Here is a 26,153-nt window from a genome sequence, read left to right as displayed (position 1 = left end):
GGTGTAACCTTGGGCTGCAGCAAAGATGTACACAGATGATGTGGATGGAGACAAAGATGCTATTCAAGGGGTCCAGTTGGGGGAGTTATTGGAAGGCCTCCTTTGGGATCTTGCCCTCCATCTAGAAGGAAGGAGACAGGGTGTCATAAGAGCCAGCTCCCTGAGTTATCCCATGGCCCCCCACCAACCTACACCTTCTGGGCCTTCCTGAAAGTCCAGAGACACTCATATCTTTAACCCCCTTCATCCTCAGACTTCACCTTGAACTTAATGAAGATCTCCCCAGCTCTGGTGTAGTTCCAGTCATTGTCCTGAAGACACCTAGAGTGGGAGAAAAACGGGTGATCTCCATTAAAGTCACATTACAGAAATACTGGCCGTGCAACACCATTATTAAATCTCTGACAGTCTTTTGCAGGGACACATGCACCACTACAAGCACTATGTAGAATGAGAGAGAGAGAGAGAGAGAGAGAGAGAGAGAGAGAGACACCTAGTGAAAATCGATGTTTCTGCCACTAGTTTTCATCCCCACTAGAATTCAAGACAGTAAGAAAGCAATTCAAAAGAACAAGGGTCATAAATGTGTGTAGAGAAAGATGTCCAAAAAGTGGAAAATGGAATTTTTTCAAGTCAACTGAAAAGAAAGAGGGAGATAGGGAGAAACAGACTGCTTCACACTTGTGAAACTTCCATCCTGCAGGCAGAGATCAGAGTCTTGAACCTGAGTTCCCGTGCATGGTAACATGTGTACTCTACTGGGTGCACCACTGCCTGACTACTATAAGCACTTTTTACTCTATCTATCTATCTATCTATCTATCTATCTATCTATCTATCTACTATCATATTTCTCTCTCTCACCTTCCCTCCCTCTCAGCCTCTCTCTTCTCTCTCTCTCTCTCACTCTCTCTAATAAATTTGTCTAAACCCAGAAGATGTCTAGGTTTTCTCCTAAGCAGCTTTATTTATTTTTTAAAACATGGATAGTTTTGACTCATACTTTTAGTTCTTAGATGCATATTTCAGTCTGTGTTTATATATTGGGGCCCATCAGGGTGAAAGCCCCCCCACCATGCCCCCCTTTATTTTGGCATGAGGGTATCCACTTGTCCCAACACCATTTGTTGAAAAGACAGGCTTTTTTGTTTGTTTGTTTGCATCCAGTCACTAGGACTTGGTACCAGCACTACAAATTCACTGCTCCTGGAAGCAATTTTTTCTTTTTATTTTTCATCATTTTATTTGATAGGACAGAGAGAAGTTGAGAAGGGCAAAGTAGACAGATGGGAAGAGAGAAAGATAAGACAAGACACCTGCAGACCTGCTTCACCAATTGTGAGGCGTCCCCACTGCAGGTGGGGAGTTCGGGCTCAAACCCAGGTCCTTGTGCATAGCAGTATATGTGCTTAAGTGGGTGCACCACCTCCCAGCCCGCAAGACCCTTCTTCTCCACTGGATTTTTCAGGACTCTATTTGGTAATTGGTAGACTATATAATGTGAGGTGTTATCTGTGGACTCTCAACTTTATTCCACCGATTCATATGTAATACATAGGTCAGTACCACACATTCTGGTTTATGGGAGCTGTGTAACAAGTTTGGTAATAGCACAGTAGTGTGAGATCATCGAATAGATGTACACATGTATGTATATATAACATGTAACATTAAACATTAAATACAATTTGTAACGTAATATATATTTGACTATAGGGCTGTTCTGGGACTTCATGCCTGTATGATTCCACCCACTCTTGGCAAATAGAGTTCTTCCTTTTCACAAAGATAAAGAGAAAGAGGGGTGAGGGGTGGAGATGAGAGAGATGGAGTGACACCACAGCAAGACTCCTTCACTCTTACAAGACTTCTCTAGGCACAGTGCTCCCATAAGGTGGCTGGGGGCTGGAATCCAGATCTTCACACTTGGTAAAGTGTGCGTTCTACCAAGAGAGCTGTCTCCCTTCCTCAGTATTTTTGTTCTCATGCAAGACTACCTTGACTTCATTTCATAGGGAATTGAAGGTAATCTTGACAGCTGTTGTAAAGAAGGCTGTTATGATGGGCATGCCGAGTGTAGACTGCTCTAGCATGTGTCGTCCTCTTAGCAATGCCAAGTGGTTCATCTCCTGAACATACAGTCTCTCCCCAGTCAAGTGGGTGTTGTTTCCTTACTTTTGACAATGTCTGACAGTTTATGGAGTATAAGGTCAGTGCTGCTTTTGTTGCACTTACCCCTGAATGTTTAACTTGTTTCAAAACACCGTGCATGTGTTAGTTTCATTTTGGGGTTGTTGTGAAAAGTCCATAGGAAGACAAATGATTTTTCTCTGTCAGTCTTGTACCTTGGAATTCCCTCAATGAGTTGGCTGGATGTGGAAGGGATTTTTGTGTTCCTCATTCTTTTTAGATTTCCCACATCAAAGGTAATATGTTTTGAGGAAAATGCTACTAAAATCTCCTGTAAATACATGTGTAAAACAAACAAACAAAACACCCTCACACATGCCCTTCTCAATAGCCTCCTATTTGGTAAGCAAGATGTCCAGATAGTCAGTTTTCCAACTTGCCTGTATGTGTCTCTGCTCTGCTGCCCCAACCTAGCTCAACACTGTTCCCTTGCACACTCAGCAAGCACTCACTTCAGAGACCAGTCAAGCTTCATCCCAGACTGGGTAGAGAAAGCCTGCACCATTTCCTGCTGAAGCTGGGAGAGGATGGGCAGGGAACTGGAGGTGGGTGTTGGCACTGGGGTGGGGAAGGCACGTTGAGCCTCAGACGCAGTGGCGTTTCTCACAAGCAGCACATCATTGACGATGCATAGTCTGGAGGAAAAATGGGCACTCAGAAGGCAGGGCAGACAGACACCACCGCTGTTCCAATGATCTTGCTACTCCCTCTGTCACTCAGCAGACACAGTCCCTCCACCCCACTCCTGCACCTCCTTCCCAGATACCTCACACGGAAGCTCTATTGCAGCCTCAGGGCCCACATTTGAGATGGGGACTTTAATCAGAACCCAGGACAATTGTACATTCGCATGTAGCCTGTACATTGGTCTAAAGGAGTGGCCAGTCTAATCCCCACTGTCCCAGGCATACAGTCACCAAGAGGCCACAGAAGTGAATGAAGATCCCATAACTGGAGAGTGTCAGTCAGGAAGAGAGCCAGAGGTCTGAGTCCCGATGCCATGTTCTTAACCCGTGGGCTGGACTGCTTCTTGGATCTACCTGTTTGCTTTCCACAGTGTCAAGGAATCCCCAAGATCTGCACATGCACATTCTCTTACACCGATGCCGGGCTTGATGACATGTGTACTCAACCAGGTGCACCACTGCCTGCCCCCCTTCAACACCAGGGTTGGTTGGATGAGTGTCCCCACTCCACCCCATCCACAACTGCTTACCCAGAATTGTTGCCAGGGGTGGCGATGAAGATCCTGGTGAAGGCACGGACAGAACCCTGAGATATTCCATCCACTTCAGCAGCAGGCAGCAAAGAACAAAACACCCTTAGATTCATATGTGCTCTACACAATCACACAGTGCATTTGCCACTCATGCTGAAGGGGAAAATTGTTCCCTGGGGCTCAGGGTGTCTGGAATGGGGAGGGCAGCACAGAAGCAATCTATTCCCAGTGACAGGGGCCCTACTGTGGACCTGGTCTTGTGACAACCACTCAACACACTCATAGATGTATTTCTCACATGTGCCCATGAGATGACTATCGCTAGCCCCAGTTTATGAATGAGGGCATAAAGAGGTTAAGAATGGTCCCCACGGTCTAAGAAGAGTGAGGGCCGAGGAGGAGAGCCCTGGAGTGCCACAGGCTTGGGTCTCTACTGTGTGAGCTGTGCCGGACAGACAGACATGGACACAGATCAACAGGATGGTTTGGGAGAAGAGTGGAGGTGAAAGAACAAGGAGGAAACAGGAAGAGAAGGAAGGGGTGAAGGGAGGAGGGAGTGTTCTGAGAAGGATTCCGGCCTAGGGGAGAGGGAGGGGGGCATGGAGAAGGGGGCTTCACACACTCACCTTCCTTGAACACCCCATAGACAGAAAAGCAGAGCATGGTTTTCTGAAAGGGAAGATCCAGGCAACTCAGTCACCACCTAAGCCTCCTACCACCTGAGGCTTTCTGGGCCTGCCTGAGGGAGGAAGCAGGTGCTCACCATCTGCACCCACATGTCCACCACCAGGGAGTTGAAGTCATGCTGAGTTTTGGGCAACAGGCAGAGGGAGCGCACAACGTCCTGCTTCGTATGCTTCAGCAGCTGAACACGCAGGACTGCGGGGGAGGAGAAGCAAGCAGAGGTCAGCACTTGCCATAACCTGGGCCCTGTGACTGCCCCCTTCAAAGCCTCCTTTCCTCCCCCAGCCTTCCCCATCACACACTTACAAGGGTCCTTGAGTGTCTTCATATTCCGGCTTTCTTTGTAGAGCTCACACAAGCTGCCCCTAGGAGAGGAAGAGCACGAGGTGGTGGTGGTCTGGGCAGTGTGGAGGTTTCCAGGAGCTTCCCTATGACTGCTGTGGAATCCACACAGGCCAGAACCAGGCACTGCGTTTCTGTGATACTCACAAGGCTGGGTCTTCATGGTGGGAGTGGATGGACAAGGAGAAGCAGCACTCGTCATGGTAAGCAGCGAGGAGACCCTGCCTGTCTCCATAGTCATAGATGGAGTAATACCTGGAGGAGGAGAACAGGGGCAGGTTATCTGCATGACACAGGTCCCAGATGTCACCAGGAAAACCCCATCAGCAAAGCTTTGCTTGGGCCACCCGGTCTGTCCTAGCCCTTGCCCCCACCTTCCCTTGTGGTTCCAGCACTACTTACTCCTGCAGAAACTGCTGGACTAGATCCTTCAGCACCTCAGGCCCTTTGTAGCTTTCCTGGAATCAAGAGACATTTGAGTCCAAGTGACTGGTAAAGTCTCCTCCCTCTCTGCACCCCCAGTGTTGTTTGAGCCTACTCCCACACCTGGCAGGGCTTTATCAACTCTGAGCTTTCGACTTCAACGGTAATCGGTGCAGTGAATTCCTGGCCATCCTGGGGAGGAAGGGAGAAGAGAACGGTGAGGGCACAGGAGGGGACCCTGGGTCATCGGGGAACTGCGACTGACTCAGGAAAAGGTGAGGTAAGACGTCAGGTGTGAAAGGACTCTGGAAATTCTATAGGCATGACTCTACTGTGGGCATCTTCACCAGGAGTGCCTGGAAGCCTCTACTGTTGTACACAAATTCTGTGTGCTTGTGTGTGTGTGTGTGTGTGTGTGTGTGTGTGTGTGCGTGCGTGTGCACATGCATGTGTGTGTGCACATGCGTGCGTGTGCGTGTGCACAACTTTGTGTGTTCCCACAGATACTTTCCTGGAGCTTTTATTCCCATCCTTTCCCAGAAGTCCACATCTCCGGAAATGAGGGGAGATGCAAACATGCCAGCTAGACAGGCCCAAAAGCCTCTCAGACAAGTGTGCAGGTAATGGGTAGGGCAGTAGGAGACAGACAGACAAAGGCACTTGACTTACTAGGCGCAGCAACATGGGGAAACAATCCCGGATGGCACTGTCAGGACCCAAGAGAGGGAGAGATGTAAGTGTCAGCCCGGGGCTGTGAACCCCCTCCTTACATCATTTCTTCTATCTCTCCTCCCTCCCTCCTCCTCCTCCTCCTCCTCCCACATGGACTGCCCTTCTCTCCCCTCCATGGCCACAAGAAGGAGCATTTGGAGCCCAGGCTGTGCTGCTTCCCTCCACTCCCTGCCTTCCTTCAGGTTACCACAGGAGGTCGCAGAGAAGCAAGACCTGAGGTGGCAGCCCAGGGCTCTCTCTGTTCCCTCACTTGGCATCCAGCATTCTTTTATTTATTTTAATTTTAATTTTATTTTATTTTTGAGACAGACAGAGAGACACAGAGAAGAACACCAGAGCACTGCTCAGCTCTGGCTTATGGTGGTATGGGGGATTAAACCTGGGACTTTGGAGCCTCAGGCATGAGAGCCTGTTTGCATAACCATTATGCTATCTCCCCCACCCGGCATCCAGCATTCTGCCAGGACCAGCACACCCCCTCCACTGGTTCCAGGGTGCTGTCTGCTGGTTCCAGTTAGGAAGAGGAGCCTCCTTCCCACAGCATAATCAAGAAGGATGGGTGTGGGGGGGGGAGGGGAGGCTGGGATCAGGCTATAGAAGGTAGGATGAATAGTTGGGGATCTGAGGACCAGAGGATCTGGGCACAGGTGAGCAGGTCAGAGGAAACAAAGTCCTCCTTGGGTAGGGGCACAGAGAGTCGGGGTGGGGGGGAGACAGGCCTGTGTTCCTCTCATAGGCTTGGACTGCTGCCACCTGCAGACATGCATTTTGGGATAGCTCCGACTTCCTGCAGGCCAGGGTCCCCAGGAAGGGCGAGAGGGCTTTGTCTCACTGACCTTACATAAGCAGAGTGGTCTCGGAATGTATCACACAGGGGGTTCCCTTCCAGCCACAGCTCCTCAAGTTTCAGCCCTTTCATCTTGCTCACTTCCCAGGTGGTTCTCAGCTGGGAATATGGGGAAGAGACAGGGTAAGGAGTCCCAGGGACAGAGAGCCATCTGGACCCTGGCACAGCCGGCCCCCACAGGCACCTCCACCCGCCTCCTGTCATCACTCACTCAGGCGGCACCCCGCACTCTTAACCCACTTTGCCCTGGATCCTTCTCATCACCTCATTATTGGAGAGGTTCAGGATCTTGATCATGGGGGCCTTCTGTGTCACCTCAGAAAGCCCATCTAGCCTTTGTAGCCTGTTGTCACACAAGTTCAAGGACGAGAGCTTGAGGAAAGAAGAGTTAGAGTCAAGATTACTACCCGAGCCTGAGAGAGAGAGGTGCCTCCCTCCCCCCCATCTCACCTGCTGCACCTCTCTCCACAGATCAGCACCAGGAAAAGGACCTTACCTTAGGAAATTCCTTTTCGATGATCTGCAGGACAGCAGACATGCAGTTTCTTCGACCCAGGACTATATCAATGCCATGGCCCATGAAGTCTTCAGGAAGACGGGGGGGTGGGAATGGGGGTAGTCAGAAGGCTGGGAGGGGTCCAGAGCCAGTGGCAGCCCCTCCCCGCAGTACCATTGCTAGGTCACCCTCCCTCCAGCTCCAGGCAGAACCCTCTGCCAGCACCTGCCCTGGCTCCATGCTGTCAGCTGTACCTGGGTCAAAGTGCAGCCTCTGGAGATCAAGAGCTTGCTTGCTGATGTCATAGCGCCTCTTCATGGTCAGCTACATATGCGTGGGGGGGTAGTGGGAGAGGGGGGTGAGGAGGGCGTAGAGAGTGAGGGAGAGAAAGGGAGAGAGGGAGAGGAGAGAGAAGTGCTCTGAGACAGTGTGGGTGATAGAAAATCAGGGCTCCCCTGAGAGAGCAGTAGGGTCTAGTTTTGGGGGGGCACACAAGGTACATTCAGCCTGCCTTACCTCTAGCTGCTTCATTTCCTCTTCCTCCAGCTTATTCCTTACAGAGTAAGGCACCTCAGAGGGAGCAGCATAAATAGATATCTGTAAGAAAGGAGAAGTCAGCATGTCCCAGAAGCTATCAATCCAAAGTGGAAGGCCAGCCTCGGGCGTATGCTTCTCCCTGTGCTCCTGTCCTCCTGTCCCAGGCCTAAGCACAGGTCATGGCCCAGACACAAACCTTCTGTTTCTTCTCATCGTAAAGTCTGTGGCTGGCGGTCTTCAAGGCAGAAGCAGTGTGAACACCCTGGACAAAGAACTGAGCCCGGTTTTTCACATAATGAAACTGCAGGTGGGGAAAGTGCCAGTCACTGCTTGAGTGGAGAATACCTGCTGAGCATCCCCCATCCCCTCCTCACCACACACACACACACACACACACACACACACACACACACACACACACACACACACCCTGGACCCCCTCTTCTGAAGTCACTACCCTCTCTTACATCCACTGGAGTGAAGGGGATGCTGGTACGCCTCTGGAGTGAACTCAGGAGCCACTGCTTGTCAAACATCCTCCCAAAGGGAATCTAAGGGGTGAAAAGAAGGGAATGGGGGGGGGGGAGGAAGAACCATAGATCTGTGGCTGGAGGACAGTTTTCTTTTCCAACCATCGGTTGCCGAGTTGGAAAGGGTCTCCAAAGAAAGGACCATTGGCATGATTCCTATTTGGTGGCACAGGTGGAAGCCAAAAATTCCCTCTCCTTCCTGTCAAAGGTTTGTTTCATATTTGCTGGTAAAGGTCGATTTCTGTGGTCTTCTTTTAGATAAGATCCCAGGGTGTCCTTTCTAATGAGGACCCTGCCCAAAGACTCACTGAGTGAAATCATTTGTTGTTGTTGCTGTGTTGATATGCACTTTTTATTTTTTGTATGTTTCTTATTTAGTTTGGATAGAAAAGAATTGAGAGGGAAAGGAGAGCTAGAGAGGGAAAAAGAGAGAGTGGAAGAGAGAGAGAGATATGAAACTCTGTTTCACAACTCTTGAAGCTCCCTCCCCTGCAGGTGGGAAGAAGGAGCTTGAACCTAGGTCATGGAGCACTGTAATGACTCACTGAGATCTTGAACCAGTCTCCCAGGGCTCCATTCTGGGTGTTTTCCTCCATTTCTCTCTTCAGGCGTCTCCTGTCCTTCCACACTGTGACATGGATCTTGTTTTCTTCATGCCATTTCACACTCCTCCTCTCTTGGGTGCTATAGGGAGTGCTGTGGGAGGGAGTGGAGAGGAGGGTGAGTCACTGCTATTCAGAAAGCCTGCCATGGACCTTGGAGGTGACAAGGTGAGGAGGGTCACTGAGCTTGAAACTTCAGGTCCCATGTTCCACCCCAAGCATCCATGATGCTCTTGTGTCTGTCTTGTCCCTCTGTCTCTCTGTGTGTGTCTGTCTCTGTCTCTCCTGGTAATACACAAGTCTAAAAAGAAAAAGAGAAAGGAAGGAAGGAAGGAAGGAAAGAAGGAAGGGAGGGAGGGAGGGAGAAAGGAAGGGGGCTAGGGAGGGAGGGAGGGAGGGAGGAAGGAAGGAAGGAAGGAAGGGAATCTTCTATACTCCTTTGCTTTTCTTGAATCCAAGAGCATGGTCAGGACTGCTCAAGCACCCTTCCACTGGTAGTTTTCTGCAGCTTTCCGGTGGGAGAAGGAAAAGATGACTGTGGAGAGTGAGAGATATCCACAAACCCGGGAACCATCTGGTTACCCTGTCACTTACTGTCTAACTTGGTGGTCTTCCTGGACATCCACCATCTCCACATTTCCATCCTCATCCCAGAGGTGTAAAGACTGAGACCGATGTCTGCCACGCCCATAGTGACGCTTCCACGGGCCACAGTTACCTCGGAGAGGACTCCCGTCGGCTTGTCTTCTTAGTGGTGAGACACCACAGTAATCAGACCCTGGAAAGGAGTTCAAAACGTGATGTGGCCCACTAACTACTCACCACACTTTTGGTTGAGACCAAGGGTGTCACTATCACTGGTCATCTCCATCAGGAACAAATAATGGACCCCTCTGTGGAATCCTATAGGACCTTTCCCTCCATGTGGATCAGTAATAGTAGGAAAAGTTCCGTTCTCCGAAGGGAGGTTGGCCAACATACTCTACCTACTACCCGAGGAAGATGGGTCCTGAAATTAGTGCAGCCTGGAATGTTCCTAGCCGTGACCACAGCAGGTGAGCTCAGACCTACAGGGATGCAGAGGTTACATAGGGCTCCTGTGATGACTATGGGCCCCAGATCAAACCAGTGGGGTTTGCAGTTAACTATCTTTGTATACTTTCCACATACTTGGGAGCGACCCTCTTTCCTGATCCAGCTTCCTAGTCCTTTTTCCAATGATGACACCATCTCCCCAGACAATAACCTGGGTCCAACATATTAGGTGTCAGATGAAGGCAAAACCTAGTAAAGTCATCGGCCCTCTGGAATATACCTAAAACAGACCTACCAGCTTTTTCCAAAACGGAGACCTCAAATCTTCATCTGCAATATTCTTGCCTTTAGGTTCCTGATCAGTCAACAATGTGTTCTGCTTTATACCATCACTCTTTTTTAGCCACCAGGTTCCAGATGATACCATGATGCCAACCCAACTTCCTTGGGCAGAGGATCCCACCATGTGTCCTAGAGCCCCACCTTCCCAGATCCTTGCCCCGTTAGGGAAAGGGAGAGATGGGCTGGGAATATGCATTGACCTGCCAAAGCCCATCTTCAGCGGAGAAGCAACTGTGAAGCCAGACCTTCCACCTTTTGCACCCCACAATGATCCTGAGTCCATAATCCCAGATTGATAAAGAATAAGGAAGCTATCAAGGAAGGGAACTGAATGTGTTGCTCTGGGGGGTGGGCACTGTCTGGAAATGTACCCCTCTTATCCTATAGTCTTGCCGATATTTCCATTCAGTAAATTAAAAAAAAAAAGCTGCATGCAAAATGGCTTTAAAATTGAAAAAAAAAAAAAAAAAAAGACTGAGGACATCTTAGCTGTAGTAGGGCAATGAGCCCTCCTGCCCTGAGGGGTGGACCACACCCACTCACCAAAATCCTCTGCCAGTCCTTATAGGGACAGCCAATGGATCTGACAGAGGAGATGACCAGGGGATGAAGCTTGGGAGAGAAGAGGGAGGGAGAACGAGGAGGAAGAAGAATCCACATTGAATCTTGTTGTTGGGTTAGGCTGGACACCAGCCTCGCATCAGAAAGACACACAAACCTTGACTTCTCTCAGGTCTAGTGACAACACCAGCACATGGGCTGCAACCTCACACAAACTTCTCAAAACCAGTCAGCCCAGAAACTGATGCCTCCACAACCAGCAAAGTGTATTTTCTTTGTCTATCACTTCACAGATGGCCTCGCCAATGGCAAGTGAAACGGAGCGAGCCAACAGAGACAGCTGCACACTGACAGGACACCCATGTCTGCTCCCTGAGGAGGCCAGGCCCCTCTCACCACAGGGAAGCAAGAGCTTCCAGGCCAGGCAGGGACTGATGAGACAACCTCCTAAACTGGACCCTTCCCTCCAGCCTTGCTCTCACCATATCCTGTTTGAAACATCCCGCAAAGAGCTTTGGTTGGGCCCAGCCTGAAAGCCCTTAAGAACTGTCTAGACTCAGCTCTTTCACTGCGAGGGTCTGAAGGGCATGTGTGGATGCTGTATGCTGTGTTCACCGGCCTACTCCCAGTGTTTGCGGATTCGTGTTTCTTTCACTAACTTTATGATCAACTGACATCATCATGTGATGATGGGACATTATCTCACTCCACTGCTCACAGTGCTCTGGGTCTATCCCAATGTCAAAAAGTCACAGGAACATGATGTTACTACACAACCTCAAGGATACCAGGAGGAACCGCACAGCATCAATGTATAGTGCACAGGAAGAAACAGTGTCACTTCTGAGAACAGTTATTACTACTGTCACCAAGGGCAAGCCCCACTGAGCCAGTCAACAGGGACAGCTCTGCCCTGACAGGTCACCCAGGTGATTCAGACACCAGCAGTCATGCGACAAAGTCATGGTTTTGTGTCCACAGCATGGTGGGCATGTGACTGAGGGTCAGAGACGGCACTCTTCACCCTCACAGGCCTGCCCTTCCACCCCACCCCACCCCACCCACCTCCAGATACTGACTTACTGGACAGTTGCATCTCAACACAGTCCCAGTGTCACTCTTGTACTCTCAGAATCAGGGAGATAACAGCAGTGCCTGAGGCATCCAGTGCCTCTGGCCCAACTGCCTACTTCCCCACTTGGCTTTCACCAAGGGATGCCTGAGCGTCCCACAGGGCAACAGTCACCAGCGACCCTTATGACATCATCTGTGGTCATGAGGTTCTGGAATTCTGCCTGCCTCCCTGCTCCCCACTAGGCAGGTGTTAACAGCCATTCTACCATCTAGGGAAGCCCCAGTGAAAGGAAGCTGATACTCTCCCAGCAGCAATCCACAGGTGCTCAGCACTGGGCAGACTCAGTAGGTTTATTGCTTCTTTTTTTTTTTTTTTTGAAATTGGTTTTAAGGAAATAACAAGCTACAGGACAGTTGTTGTCACATGGGTATCTTCTCTAATCCTCCCATGATAACTGTCTGGACACTGATACCACTATTACACCAACTAAGGTTCTTGTCTGACAGAAAGTGTGGCACATATACACAGTAGAATACTACTTGCTTTCTACTTAGACCTAGATACCCTTGTCACCTACTTCCTATTTCACTCCCCTCAGTCACTCTAAGGCTAACCTTCCCAGATAAAGGAAGGACTACAAAATCTGGATAAGGGCAAGAGTCCGGCATACATTAATGATCGCTCTCTTGGTCACTACCAGGCCACCCCATCTTCCAGAGCCCTACTCAGGGAGTCCTGGAATTCCCACATAGATATGATGGGCCAAGACCTCTAATGATTCATCTCTCCACAATGACTGGTCATCTCTATCAGGAACAGCATACCCATGATGCCTATGGTCCTCAACAGGACCATGCCCTCAAAGAGGAACAACAATGGTAGGGATTTGCCCCACTCTCCCAAGAGAGGCTGAGTCAAAAAACTCTGCCCCTCAAAGAAGATGGGTCCTGCAGTGAGGGCGTCCCAGAATGTTCCTAGCTATGACCATGGAATTCAGGCTCAGACCTATAGGGATGCAGAGGTTTCACAGGCTCCTGTGCTGAATATGGGCCCCAGATCTGATAGATGGGGTTGACAGTAAATGGCATTTATATACTCTTCCCATATTTGGGAGCTACTCTCCACCCTGATCAGCTTTCTAGTCCTAATTCCAACTCTGACACCATCTCCCCAGACAATACTTTTCACCCACCTGCATGTTAGCTGCCAGGCTCAGGCAAAAATGCCCCTTAGAAAATACATAAAAGAGACTTCCTAGTTTGTTCAAAATTGGAGACCCCAAATCTTATCTGCTATATTCTTGCCCTTAGCTTTCTGATTATTAAGCAATTTGTTCTGCTTTCTATCTTAATGCTTTTCAGCTACCAAGCTGCAGATGCTACTATGACGCCAACCTGACTTTCCTGGGAAGACGACCTCACCAATCTGTCCTGGAACCTCACCTCTCCAGAGTCCTGCCCCACTAAGGAAAGAGAGAAACAGGCTTGGAGTAGGGATCGACATACCAATGCCTATGTTCAGCAGAGAAGCAATTAAAGAAGCCAGACCTTCCACCTTCTACACCCCATAATGATCCTGGGTCCATGTTCCCAGAGGGATAAAGTATAAGAAAACTTCCAGTGGAGGGAATGGAATGCTTGACTCTGGTGGTAGGAACTGTGTGGGATTGTACCCCTCCTATCCAATGGACTTGTCCCGCATTATTAAATCAATAGAATAAAAAAAAAAAAAAAAACTTCTGAAATACCCTATGACCCAGCAACTCCTATCCTGAGAACCAAAAACACCCATCCAAAAAGATCCCTGTATCCCTATGTTCATAGCAGCACAATTTGCAATAGCCAAAACCTGCAAGCAACCCAGATGTCCAACAACAGTTGAGTGGCTGAGAAAGTTGTGGCATATATACACAATGGAATACCACTCAGCCATTGAGAATAAGGACTTCATGGAAATGTACCCCTCTTGTCCTGTAGTCTTCTGAGTATTTCACTTTTATAAATAAAAACAAAAAAGAAAAGAATGAGGACTTGACTTCTTCATCTTATCTTGGCTTTGGGGTGGAGGGGAATTTTTTGGTCCGGGTACATGATTCGGCTGGTGGATGACCTACACTGGGGGTGAGTGTATTTTGCAGAAAACTGAGAAGCATTACACATGTACTAACAACTGTATTTGCTGTAAACCACTAACCACCCCATCCCCCCCACCCCAATAAGCTATTTTTAACTGTTAGTGTTCTCCTTTCTACCTCACCTTAGATGCAACTTGGAGGAATCATGTTAAGTGAGATCAGCAGAAAGATAAGGATAAATACCAGATGATCTCTCTTGTAGGTGGAACTTAAACAAACCATTAAGCACCTAACAAAATGATTAAGAAAGAAACCAGGAGGGAACAGATAAATGCATAGGCTAAAATTCACTAGACTTCTTTGACCTCCTCACAGAATCCCCAGGAAAATGGCCTCTTTCCAGATCATCAATGTTAGCTTCAGAGGAATTACTTACTTTAGCTAGGATTTCTCTATCAAGAAGTTTCAGACTGGTTCCAGATGCTACCATGATGCCAACCTGGCTTCCCTTGGCAGGAGACCCCACTATAAAAAAGCTTCTGCACAGCTAAAGGAACTACTACCCAAACCAAGAGACCCCTCACAAAATGGGAGAAGATCTTTACATGCCTTACATCAGACAAGAGGCTAATAATCAGAATATATAAAGAACTTGCAAATCTCAACAACAAGAAAAAAAAATAACCCCATCCAAAAATGGGGGAAGGACATGGACAGAATATTCACCACAGAAGAGATCCAAAAGGCCGAGAAACACATGAAAAAATGCTCCAAGTCTCTGACTGTCAGAGAAATGCAAATAAAGAAAACAATGAGATACCACTTCACTCCTGTGAGAATGTTATACATCAGAAAAGGTAACAGCAGCAAGTGCTGGAGAAGTTGTGGGGTTAAACGAACCCTCCTGCACTGCTGGTGGGAATGTAAATAGGTCCAACCTCTGTGGAGAACAGTCTGGAGAACTCTCAGAAGGCTCAAAACGGACCTACCCTCTGATCCTGCAATTCCTCTTCTAGGGATATATCCTAAGGACCCCAACACACCCATCCCAAAAGATCTGTGTACACATATGTTCTTGGCAGCACAATTTGTAACAGCCAAAATCTGGAAGCCACCCAGGTGTCCAACAACAGATGAGTGGCTGAGCAAGTTGTGGTCTATATACACAATGGAATACTACTCAGCTATAAAAAATGGTGACTTCACCATTTTCAAGCGATCTTGGATGGACCTTGAAAAATTCATGTTCAGTGAAATAAGTCAGAAACAGAAGGATTAATAAGGGGTGATCTCACTCTCAGGCAGACAAAACAAGATCAGAAAAGAAAACACAAGTAGAACCTGAACTGGAATTGGCGTATTGCACCAAAGTAAAAGACTCTGGGGTGGGTGGGTGGGGAGAACACAGATCCAAGAAAGATGACAGAGGACCTAGTGGGGCTTGTATTGTTATATGGAAAACTGGGAAATGTTATGAATGTACAAACTATTGTGTTTACTGTGGAATGTAAAACATTAATTCCCCAATAAATAAAGAAGAAAAAAAAAGAAAAAGAAAAAGAAAAGCTATATAAGTGCAAAGAGACTGGCTCACTTCATGACGGCCTTTTTGGATCAATACCAGACCACCTCATCATCTAGGACCCTAGGCAGGGAATCCTTGGATTTTCACATAGCTCTGATGGGCCCAGACCTCTAGTAGTTCCTTCTCTCCACCGTCACTCTTCACTTCCACCTGGAATGTTGTCAAAAGCCTTCTTGTGGGACACTCTAGGAAATTTTCCTCACAATAAAATAGCAATGGAATGGCCTGTGCCACTCTCTGAGGGAGGCTGGATCACCCTACTCTGCCACTCAAGGAAAACTGGTCTCGAAATGAGTGCAGACTGGAATTTCCCCAGCTGGGACCAATAACCGCTAGCTCAGAGATTACAGAGGCTCTCCTGTTGTAAATGAAAATACATAAGGGTCCTGGGCCAATTGATGGGACAAATAGTTTAATTTTACTTACAGATTTTCTTCAAGATTGGGAGCTACTCTCTGCCCTAATCCAACTTCTTAGCCCTATTCTCAAGTCTGACACCATCTTCCCAGACAAATTATCTCTCCACCTCCATGCTAGCTTGTAAGATCTAGCAAAAACTACTACAGTCATGGACATCTAGGGATATAACTAGACTTCCTAGCTTCTTTTCATACTAAGATCCCTATTCTCATCTGCTCTATCCCTGCCTTTTCGTTCCTCTTTATTAGTAATTTTGTCCTGATTTATATGTTACCTACAGCCTTTCAACCACCCATCTGCAGATGCTGTTATGATTCTATGCTAACTTTCCTGGGAACACAACCTCACCAATGTGTCCTGGAATGTCACTTTCCCAGAGACCTACCCATTAGGGAAAGATCTGTATCGATATGCTAATGCCCATGTCCAGGGGAGAGGCAACTTGAGAAGCCAGAACTCCCACCTCCTGCATCCCACAGAGAATTCTGGTCTATACTCCCAACGGGGGAGAATGCTGGGGAAAGATGAACAGAGGGCTCTGAAGCCCAATTCTATCTGGACCCAAAGAGAGAAGAGGAGAAAAGGAATGACCTTCAGATGTAGTGATAGGTGTGAGCATGACTTAGAAAGGAAGAGAAGGGAGGGCCATGGGAAAAAGGGGCAAATATGTATAAAAATAGTCAGTTATAGAAATAATGTCAACCCTTCCTGTAATTTTGGAAGAACCACTTCGGTTTGCAGTGGAAGGAATGGAGATACAGAATTCTGGTGGTGGGAATGGTGCAGCATTATAACCCTGTTATCTGATAGTTTTGTTAATCAATGTTAGTTTACTAAGAAAATTCAAAATAAAAAGGACTGAACGAGACCACAACACCAAAACCTCCTTCAGTGCAGTGGGGATTAGGCTCAAGCCTGGGTTATGTACATGGGAAAACAGAGCTATTTTGCCTATCCCAAATAAGAGATTTTCATTAAATTGTGACACGTGGCTTACCAAAAATGCTCTAAGGGCCAATAAGTTGACATGAACACAGCTCAGACAAGGGAAGCCCTCTCCCACTTTGGGACTCTTCCAAGATACTCCCCTCATGCTGGCCCACTGCTTGGCCTCTCGATTTCTGACGGTCTCTATCCAAGAAATAAATAAAGACAAAAAAGAATGTGTGTGGAGGGGCAGGCTGGGTGGTGGTGCACCTGGTTGCGTACTCATGGTACAGTGTGCAAGGACCCAAGTTCGAACCCTTGGTCCCCACCTGCAGCTTGATGAGTGGTGAAGCAGTGCTGCAGGTGTCTCTCTGTCTCCCTTCCTCTCTGTCTCCTCCTTCCCTCTCAATTTCTGGCTGTCTCCATCCAATAAATAAATAAAGATAATAAAAAAATTGAAAAAAAATAGGGAAGCTTCCAATGGAAGGGAGGGTATATGGGACTCTGATGGTGGAAATTATATATGGAATTGCACACCTCTTATCCCACAATCTTGTCAATCATTTTATAATCACTGATAAAATCATAAAAAATAAATGCCAATGGCATTTTTTAAAACAAACTGAACAACACTTCAAAAAATTATGTGGAACTATAAAGGGCCACAATTGCCAGAGCACTTCTAAGTAAAAGGGGCATATGGAGGTATCGCACTCCCCATCTTCAGTTGATACTATGAGCAATAGTAATCAAAACAGCATGTAACTGGAATAAAAATGGACCCTTGGAACAATGGTGAAGAATCAAAATCCAGAAATGAGCACACACATATACAACCACCAAATATAAGGCAAAGGGGCCAAAACCATTCAACGCATAAAGAAGGTCTCTTCAAAAGATAGTGCTGGGACAACTGGACAGCCACATAAATAAAAGTAAAACTAGACCACCACCTAATACCATACACCAAAGTCAAATAAAGATGGGTTAAAGATCTAGATATTAGTCCAGGGTGTCTAAAATTTATAGTAGAAAAGGTAGGTGAAACTTTGCAGGAGTTTCACATCCAAGATGTATTTGGAGACTCAAGGCCCCTGGGCATGTGAAGTAAAAAACAAGAGTAAGTAAACAGGATCCTATGAAACTAAATAGCTTCTACTCATCAAAAGCAAACAACCCTGGGTCCATACTCCCAGAGGGTTAAAGAATAGGATAGCTATCAGGGGAGGGGATGGGATACAGAGTTCCGGTGGTGGGTATTGAGTAGAGTTGTACCCCTCTTATCCTAAGGTTTTTGTCAGTGTCAGTAAATACATAAATGAGTAAATTTTGGCCCGTACTTCCAGAGAGTTTTAAAGAATAGGGAAGCCTCCAACAGAAGGGACGAGACACAGAACTCTGATGTTGAGAGCTGTGAGGAACTATACCCCTGTTATCTTAAAATCTTGCAAATCATTATTAAATTACTAGTATTTTTAAAAAAATAATAAATAAATAAATAATTTAAAATTGGGCCAAAGAACTAAACTTCTTTTCTAAAGAAGAGATACACGTGGCCCACAGACACGTGAAGAAATGCTCAACTTTACTGATGATTAGGGAAATGCAAACTAAATCTATACTGAGCTAACGTCTCCTACCTAAGAGAATGGGTTACATCAGCAAACCAAGAAAGGACAGGTATTGGAGAAGTTGTGGAGAAAAGGGAACTCTGCTTCACTGCTGGTGGGAATGCAAACTGCTACAACAGCCCCTTTGGAAGACTCCATATGGAGAGTCCTTAAACAAATAAGAATGGAAGTACCCTCTGATCCAGCAACACAGCTCTTGGACATTTACCCAGTAGACACTTACACACTAATTAGAAAGGACATATGCACCCCTGTGTTCATAGCTGCATTATTCACAATAGCCAAAGAACAGAAGCAGCCTTGTTGCCCATCATCAGATGACTGGATAAAGATGTTGTGACTGGATAAAGATGTTATATATTACATATATATATATATATATATATATATATTTGATAGAATACTAGTCTGCATTCAAAAAAGATGACATTGTGTCCTTTAGGAAAAAACAGATGGAACTGGAGGTGATTATGCTTAGCAGAATAAATAAGAGTAGAAAAACAACTACTAGATGCCCTCACTGATAAGTGGAATCGTAGAGATTTGATTTACATAAACTTGCCAAAAACAAGCAAACAAAAATATCCAAACAAAACAGATGCAAACCGTTCGTAAGACTTAGAACTATGGAAGGTGTTTCAGCGACGCAATCAGTTAGCGTGTGGTACTTATACAGAACTATGGAGGTTATTTTTAGGAGGTGGGAGGGTGGAAATACTTAATTTTGTTGGTGGGCATGGTGTGGAACTACACATTGCAATCTTACTATCTTGTAACAAACTATGAATAAATAAAATAATTTCCTCTATTTCAGTGACACAATGCATGTGACTCTTTTGGTACTGAGTCCTAAGGCATGTAATTTCTGGAAGTGCACACTGAGTGGTTGGTTTGAGACTCTCCAGGGTGCCCGTTGGTAATCTGCTATGTGTTTGGGTCCATTCTGGTAAGAATTTCTTAGACATGGAGCTCCAACCACCTATGCCGGATGTGCACTTGCCACGGACATGTGGCTGGAATGAGCAATAGGTCACTCAGACTTAAGGACTGTCTCTTAACACAGCTATCCTCATCTCACCTGTCCACCAAGTAACAACTCCAGAAACAGACATATTTTCTCATTTGTGTAACACAGAGAACTAAAACATATGAACTTACAAAAAAAAAAAAAGTAAAGAAAAGAAAAATGCCCCACACCTATGGACATCTAATCTTTGATAAGGGGGCCCAAAGCATTAAATGGAAGAAGGAGGCTCTCTTCAATAAATGGTGCTGGGAAAACTGGGTTGTAACATGCAGAAGAATGAACTTGAACCGCTTGATCTCGCCAGAAACAAAAAGCAACTCCAAATGGATCAAGGACGTGATGTTAGACCAGAAACAATCAAATACTTAGAGGGAAACATTGGTAAAACGCTTTCCCACCTACACCGCAAGGACATCTTTGATGAAATAAACCCAGTTTCAAGAAAGACTAAAGCAGAAACAAACCAATGGGACTAGATCAAATTGAAAAACTTCTGAACATCCAAAGAAACTACGAAACAAACAAAGAGACCCCTCACAGAATGGGAGAAGATCTTCACATGCCATACATCAGACAAGAGACTAATCACCAAAATACATAAAGAGCTCAGCAAACATAGCACCAAAAAAGCAGATGACCCCATCCAAAAAATGGGCAGAGGATATGAACAAAACATTCACCTCAGAGGAGATCCAAAAGGCTAACACACATGAAAAACTGCTCCAGGTCACCGATTGTCAGAGAAATGCAAATTAAGACAACATTGAGATACCACCTCACTCCTGTAAGAATGACATACATCAAAAAGGACAGCATCAACAAATGCTGGAGAAGCTGTGGGGACAGAGGAACCCTTTTGCGTTGCTGGTGGCAATGTAAATTGGCCCAGCCTCTGTGGAGAGCAGTCTGGAGAACTGTCACAAGGCTAGACATGGACGTTCCCTACGATCCAGTAAGTCCTCTCCTGGGGTTATACCCCAAGGACTCCATAACACCCAACCAAAAAGAGGTGTGTACTCCTATGTTCATAGCAACACAATTCATAATAGCTAAAACCTGGCAGCAACCCAGGTGCCCAACAACAGATGAGTGACTGAGAAAGCTGTGATATATATACACAATGGAATACTATACAGCTATCAAGAACAATGAACCCACCTTCTCTGACCCATCTCGGACAGAGCTAGAAGGTATTATGTTAAGTGAGCTAAGTCAGAAAGATAAAGATGAGTATGGGATGATCCCACTCATCAACAGAAGTTGAGAAAGAAGATCTGAAAGGGAAACTAGAAGCAGGATCTGACTAACTTGAAAGTAGGGCACCAAAGTAAAAACCCTGTGGTGAGGGGGAGGGTGGACATGGGGCTTCCTGAGCCGGTGGGGGGTGGGGGTGGGTGAGTGGGATGGGACACAGTCTTTTGGTGGTGGGAATGGTGTTTATGTACACTCCTAGTAAAGTGTAGTCATATAAATCACTAGTTAATCAATATGAGAGGGGGAAATTAATTGTATGTCTCGACATAATTAATTGTATGTCGAGAAGACTCACAGACTGAGTCTTCTTATATAGGCTGTGTATTTGATATGCGGACTCTCTCAAAAGCCTAGACCAAGTAGATCGGAAGCAACCAGTGGCACAGCTATATAAGATACTGGGTACTATACAGCAAACCCTAACAAAAGGACTTTTCAAAGTTAGCCCAATTACCAAATAATGTGATGATAACATTAACTATCCATTGTCTTTTTGAACCCTAAGACAGCAGGAACCTCACATTTCCACTAGAGAACCTCTATTTCCCCCGGTCCTGGAACCTTAGGATAGGGCCCATTTTCCCGCATGCCTCTCCCAATCCGTATCAAATAATTTTGCACTTGCATCTGCAGATCGCAACCTAATCAACGCAACGATTGCCACCTCAACATGCTTCAACTCAGACTGTGTCCAGAGACTTCAGGTGTGGAATGACAACCCTTCGGCTCCATTACTCGGGTGAGACCTTTCCTTTCATAGTATTCTCTAATTCCATCCCAGGTGGATCACTTTCTAACACAGTCCCAAAACCTAGATATAGACCAGGCTCTGTGAGAGACAGCATAAGTTCACACGTATCCATAAAATAGTGCAAAATATATACCTGAAAGCAGAAGTACACTAGAGTTTGCAGTGAGTACCCCCCCCCCAACACTTCCTCTCCACTATTCCAACCTTTGGGTCCATGATTGCTCAACAATTTGTTTGGCTTTGTATGTTAACTCTCTTTTCAGCCACCAGGTTCCAGATGCCATCAGGATGCAGGCCAGGCTTCCGTGGACTGAATACCCCACCAATGTGTCCTGGAGCTCCGCTTCCCCAGAGACCCACCCTACTAGGGAAAGAGAGAGGCAGACTGGCAGTATGGACTGCTGACCGGTCAACGCCCATGTTCAGCGGGGAAGCAATTACAGAAGTCAGACCTTCCACCTTCTGCAACCCACAACGACCCTGGGTCCATGCTCCCAGAGGGATAGAGAAGGGGAAAGCTATCAGGGGAGGGGATGGGATATGGAGATTGCGTGGTGGGAATTGGGGGGAGTTGTACCCCTCCTACCCTACAGTTTTTGTTAATTTATCCTTTCTTAGATAAAAAATAAATTTAAAAAAAGAAAAGAAAAATGAGAAAGTCTAATTGTCTCTTAGACTTTATGAAAAATATGGAGGATATCTGGGCAGAGGTGACATGACTTTGATATTGGACATGAGGTGGATCCTTATGAAGTCACCAGTAAAATAATATAATATATCCTCAGGAATTTTCTGAGGGATTAAGAAGTCAACATATATAAGAAGTTTTTAACCAGAATGCTTGATATAGAACAGAGACTCAAGACAGCATGAATAATCACTATATAGCAGCACTAAAACAGGTTTTTTTTTTTTTTTTAAGAAATGTTGAGAATTACGGTGGAGAGGATGGCATAATAGTTATACAAAAGAATGTCAGACCTGAGACACCAAAGTCCTGAGTTCAATGCCCCACACCACCATAAAGCAGAACTGATCAGTGCTCCTTTTCATAAAATTGCATGTCCCCCTTTCCTCTCCCTCTCCTTCTCTCCCTCTCTCCCTCCCTCTCCTGTTTCTCAATAAAATAAAACAAATTAAATGTTTAAATGAAAGGTTGAGAATTAGTATAAGATAACATGAGAAGCTTCTTCTCTGTTGGTCCTGACAGGTAGACTGTAACATGATTTCCAGGGGGCAGCAGTGCACTTAACCATTATAAAAATTTCTTCCATGTACCGGAGGTGACACAGTGGATAGAGCACTGGATTCTCAACCATGAGGTCCCAAGTTTAATCCATCGCAGAATATGTACCACAGTGATGTCTGCTTATTTCTCTTTCTCTTCCATCTTTCTCAATGAATAAATAAATAAATTCTAAAAAAAAAAAAAAAACCATGACATCATCTCCCCAGACAATCACTTGGATTCACCTGCATATCACTGTCAGACTCAGAGAAAAAAAAAAACAAACTAGTATAGTCATGGACCCTTTGGAATATAACTAACATAAGCCTACAAGCTATCTACAAAACAGAGACCCCCCCCCCAAAGCTTCATCTGCACTATTCCAGCCTTTAGGTCCATGCTTAGTCAACAATTTGTCTGGCTTTATATGTTAACTCTTCTTTCAGTCACCAGGTTCCAGATGCTACCATGATGCCAACCAAACTTCCCTAGGCAGACGACCTCACCAGTTTGTCCTGGAGCCCCGATTCCCCAGAGCCCCACCCCATTAGGGAAAGAGAGAGACAGGCCGGGAGTATGGATAGATCTGTCAACATCCACATTCAGCGGGGAAGCAATTACAAGAAGTCAGACCTTCCACCTTCTGCATCCCACAAGGACCCTGGGTCCATACTCCCAGAGGGCTAAAGAACAGAAAAGGTATCAGAGGAGGGGATGGGATATGGAGTTCTGGTGGTGGGAACTGTGTGGAGTTGTACCCCTCTTATCCTATGGTCTTTGTCACTGTTTCCTTTTTATAAATAATTTTTTTTAATCTTTCTGGGGACCAGAAGGTGGCGCACCTGCTTAAGTACACACACACACACACACACACACACACACACACACACACACACACACACACACATACTAGAGTGCATAAGGAACTAGATTCAAAACCCTGGTTGCTGCAGGTGGTAAGCTTCACGAGTGATGAAGTAAAGCTACAGGTATTTCTCTGTCTCTTTCTCTCTTTCCCTCTCCCTCCTCTCTATCTCTATCCAACAATAAAGAAATGAACGTTTTTATATTTTTATATTTTTTATTTATAAAATGGAAATAATAACAAGACCCTAGGATAAAAGGAGTACCACCAGAACTCCCTGTCCTTTCCTCTCCCTTGATAGCTTTCCTATTCTTTATCCTTCTGGGAGTATGGACCCAATGAACTTCTTTAAGTCTTCCGAATGACTTTAGTTTTGCACAAAATTTGGCTAGAATTGTATCAGATATATGCTCACAAGCTGTGTGCATTCTTGAAGAATGAATGAGTATGGAGTTTGAACTAGGCGGGGCTCTGGCCACCAGGTAAAAGAAAATGAATTCAAGTGCATTAAGTAAGTTTTCTATGAGGAGAGAAAAGCATAATTATTGGAAACATACCTATTATTGCTCTCAGTAAGCTAAGGAATGAGACTTTAAACATGAGCGATCTAATCTGCTTAGTGTTCCCAAACTATTTTCAGAAGAACACTAGCAACATCACTGCTCTGAAGAAAAACTCTCCCATTTTCGATTTTTGAATTAAAAAAAAAAAACAGATCACTGCTCATCTCTGGCTTATGGTGATGCAGGGGATTCTACCTAGGACCTCTGGTGCCTGAGCAATGGAAATCTCTAGTATTGCCATTATGCTATTTCCCCTCAGCCATATTTTATTTCAGTTGTGGAACTCCCCGTCTTTAAAATCCCACTTCATATTAGCTTAAATCATACAGTATGGAAAGTCATTTACCTTCAGTCCGGTATGTACTGCCCATCCCCCTGGTAGAGCAAACTTGGAGATGCTGAAATGCAAGAAAGAAGCAGCTGAGGGTTTAAGCTCTATGCAGTATGAAGTGACATGACTTTCAATGTTCCGAGTATCCGGAATTGTTTAGAGCTTTCATAGATGCAGGTGTAATTTTGCTCTGTGTACAACTTCAATACCACTTTCTGGAGAGACCAAATGAGAGTACCACTTGTGATTTCACCTAGTATCTTATAAAATCAATTCGCCAGCATGTTCCACGTGACAGAAATGAGGAAGCTTTCAAATAGGGGATAAAAGTAATCATTTGAAAGTCAGGGAGGGGGTGGGTTCAGGTAGTGGATCACCCAGGAGAGCACATAAGTTAACTTGCTCAAGGAGCCAATGTTCAAGCCCTAAGTCTCCACTGGGTGCTGGGGCAGCACAGAAGCTCTGTCTCCTCCTCCTTGTCTCTTTCTCCCTTTCTTTCTTTTTTAATTTTTTAGATTTATTTATTTATTTACTTATTTTCCCTTTTGTTGCCCTTGTTGTTTATTGTTGTTGTAGTTATTATTGTTGTTCTGGTTGATGTCGTCACTGTTAAATAGGACAGAGAGAAATGGAGAGAGCAGGGGAAGATAGAGAAGGAGAGAAAGATAGACATTTGCAGACCTGCTTCACCGATTGTGAAGCGACACCCCCCCCCCCGCAGGTGGGGTAGCCAGGGGCTCAAATCGGGATCTTTATGTCGGTCCTTGTGCTTTGCGCCGCAAGCTCTTAACCACTGCGCTACCGCCCAACTCCCTCTTTCTCCCTTTCTATCTCTGCCAAAAGATACCCTCTATCAAAAGGAAAAGCAAGAAAGGAAGAAAAAAAAAAGGAAAAAAAGCTGATGGCCAGGACTGACTGAGTTATCTTTAGTTCCAGTGATAAAGTTGATGGAGAAAAATATAAACAGAATAAATAAAATAAAAATTTAAAAAATACAAAAACAGAATAGAAAAAGATAAGAAAGGAAGAAAGAAAGAAAGAAAGAAAGAAAGAAAGAAAGAAAGAAAGAAAGAGGGAGGAGAAAATGAAAGAAGGAAATCAGGAAAGGTGAGAAAAACTGACTCCTCTCTTGGGGAAATGAGGGTATATACACCCTCGTGACAATAATCCCGCAATTACCTTGATTCATTGATACCAAAGTTGAAATCGAAAGAAAGCCAGAAATGAATCATGCCTCTTGAACCACTTCAAGCCATTAAGAGATCCCAGGCACAAAATACTCTTGTTGACTCACCTCCAGATGTACTTTGCAGCAGGGGTGGCTTTCCAGTTAAAGTTAAATAATCTTCACACCAAAGAAAAACTGACTCTTACTCAGATATCAAGTTCTTTAAAAAAAATAAAGTCTCTCTACCCTCTCTCCTCCCTTCTTTCCAGCCTCTCGGCGTTCGCCACCACTTCCACCTCCCTCTATTCTGCTTGGCTTCTTTTCTTCTCTGGGAAGTCTACAGTGTTTGCTGAGAAACTACCTCAAGGAAATCAAGAGAATCTTTAAGGAGTCCATGAGAGACAGAGATTAGGATCAGATTCGAAGTCAACTAGACAAACTGGCAAGTAGGCAGATACAGAACATGGCCAGATGGTGAGCTTGGGTATGGTGACTCTACAGAGGAAAGGCTGAAGGTGCCCTCCATCTTTCAGAACACACGGGTAGGTGTCATACACAAGTCTCCACACCTACCTGTACACAGCCCCCTCTGGTGGCAGGACTTGGCCTGGGCCTGCTCAGCTGCCTGTGCCAGTTCCTTCCCACGAGCCCAGCGTCCGCTGGTCGATCCCCACCCACGTATGGTCCACTGTGGCAGGACGGAATAGGTGGGGG

The 26,153-nt window shown here is 45.7% G+C and overlaps 1 protein-coding gene across 2 annotated transcripts; it reads right to left on the bottom strand.

Moving 5' to 3' along the window:
- Positions 1–7: 7 nt before the first annotated feature.
- Positions 8–26,153, bottom strand: LOC132535827 (nuclear RNA export factor 2-like). Of its 2 annotated transcripts, XM_060183186.1 has the most exons (22): positions 26,013–26,153; positions 24,287–24,338; positions 9,197–9,380; positions 8,546–8,696; positions 7,938–8,021; positions 7,667–7,771; positions 7,450–7,530; positions 7,188–7,257; positions 6,934–7,022; positions 6,702–6,809; positions 6,427–6,536; positions 5,528–5,564; positions 4,982–5,050; positions 4,838–4,893; positions 4,583–4,690; positions 4,400–4,458; positions 4,173–4,288; positions 4,036–4,078; positions 3,407–3,479; positions 2,643–2,825; positions 261–321; positions 8–121 (listed from the first exon to the last, which is right to left on the bottom strand). In XM_060183186.1, exons 2-22 carry the CDS (start codon positions 24,309–24,311, stop codon positions 86–88), a joined length of 1,848 nt encoding a protein of 615 aa, XP_060039169.1. In that variant the 5' UTR covers positions 24,312–24,338; positions 26,013–26,153; the 3' UTR covers positions 8–85. The 2 variants fall into 2 exon arrangements, with proteins under 2 accessions (XP_060039169.1, XP_060039170.1); XM_060183187.1 differs by lacking the exons at positions 24,287–24,338; positions 26,013–26,153 and adding an exon at positions 11,624–11,688.

This window comes from Erinaceus europaeus, chromosome X (genome assembly GCF_950295315.1).
Source record: "Erinaceus europaeus chromosome X, mEriEur2.1, whole genome shotgun sequence".
NCBI lineage: Eukaryota > Metazoa > Chordata > Mammalia > Eulipotyphla > Erinaceidae > Erinaceus > Erinaceus europaeus.
This window is presented reverse-complemented; position numbering and strand designations above follow the sequence as displayed.

Excerpts from the sequence above, each read along its gene's own strand:
- LOC132535827 (XM_060183186.1), bottom strand. The coding sequence starts at position 24,311 with ATGGGCAGTACATACCGGACTGAAG. Across the intron at positions 7,772-7,937 it reads TCCCCTTCACTCCAGTGGAT|TTTCATTATGTGAAAAACCG; the intron begins GTAAGAGAGGGT and ends CCCCACCTGCAG. Across the intron at positions 7,258-7,449 it reads AGGAAATGAAGCAGCTAGAG|CTGACCATGAAGAGGCGCTA; the intron begins GTAAGGCAGGCT and ends ACGCATATGTAG.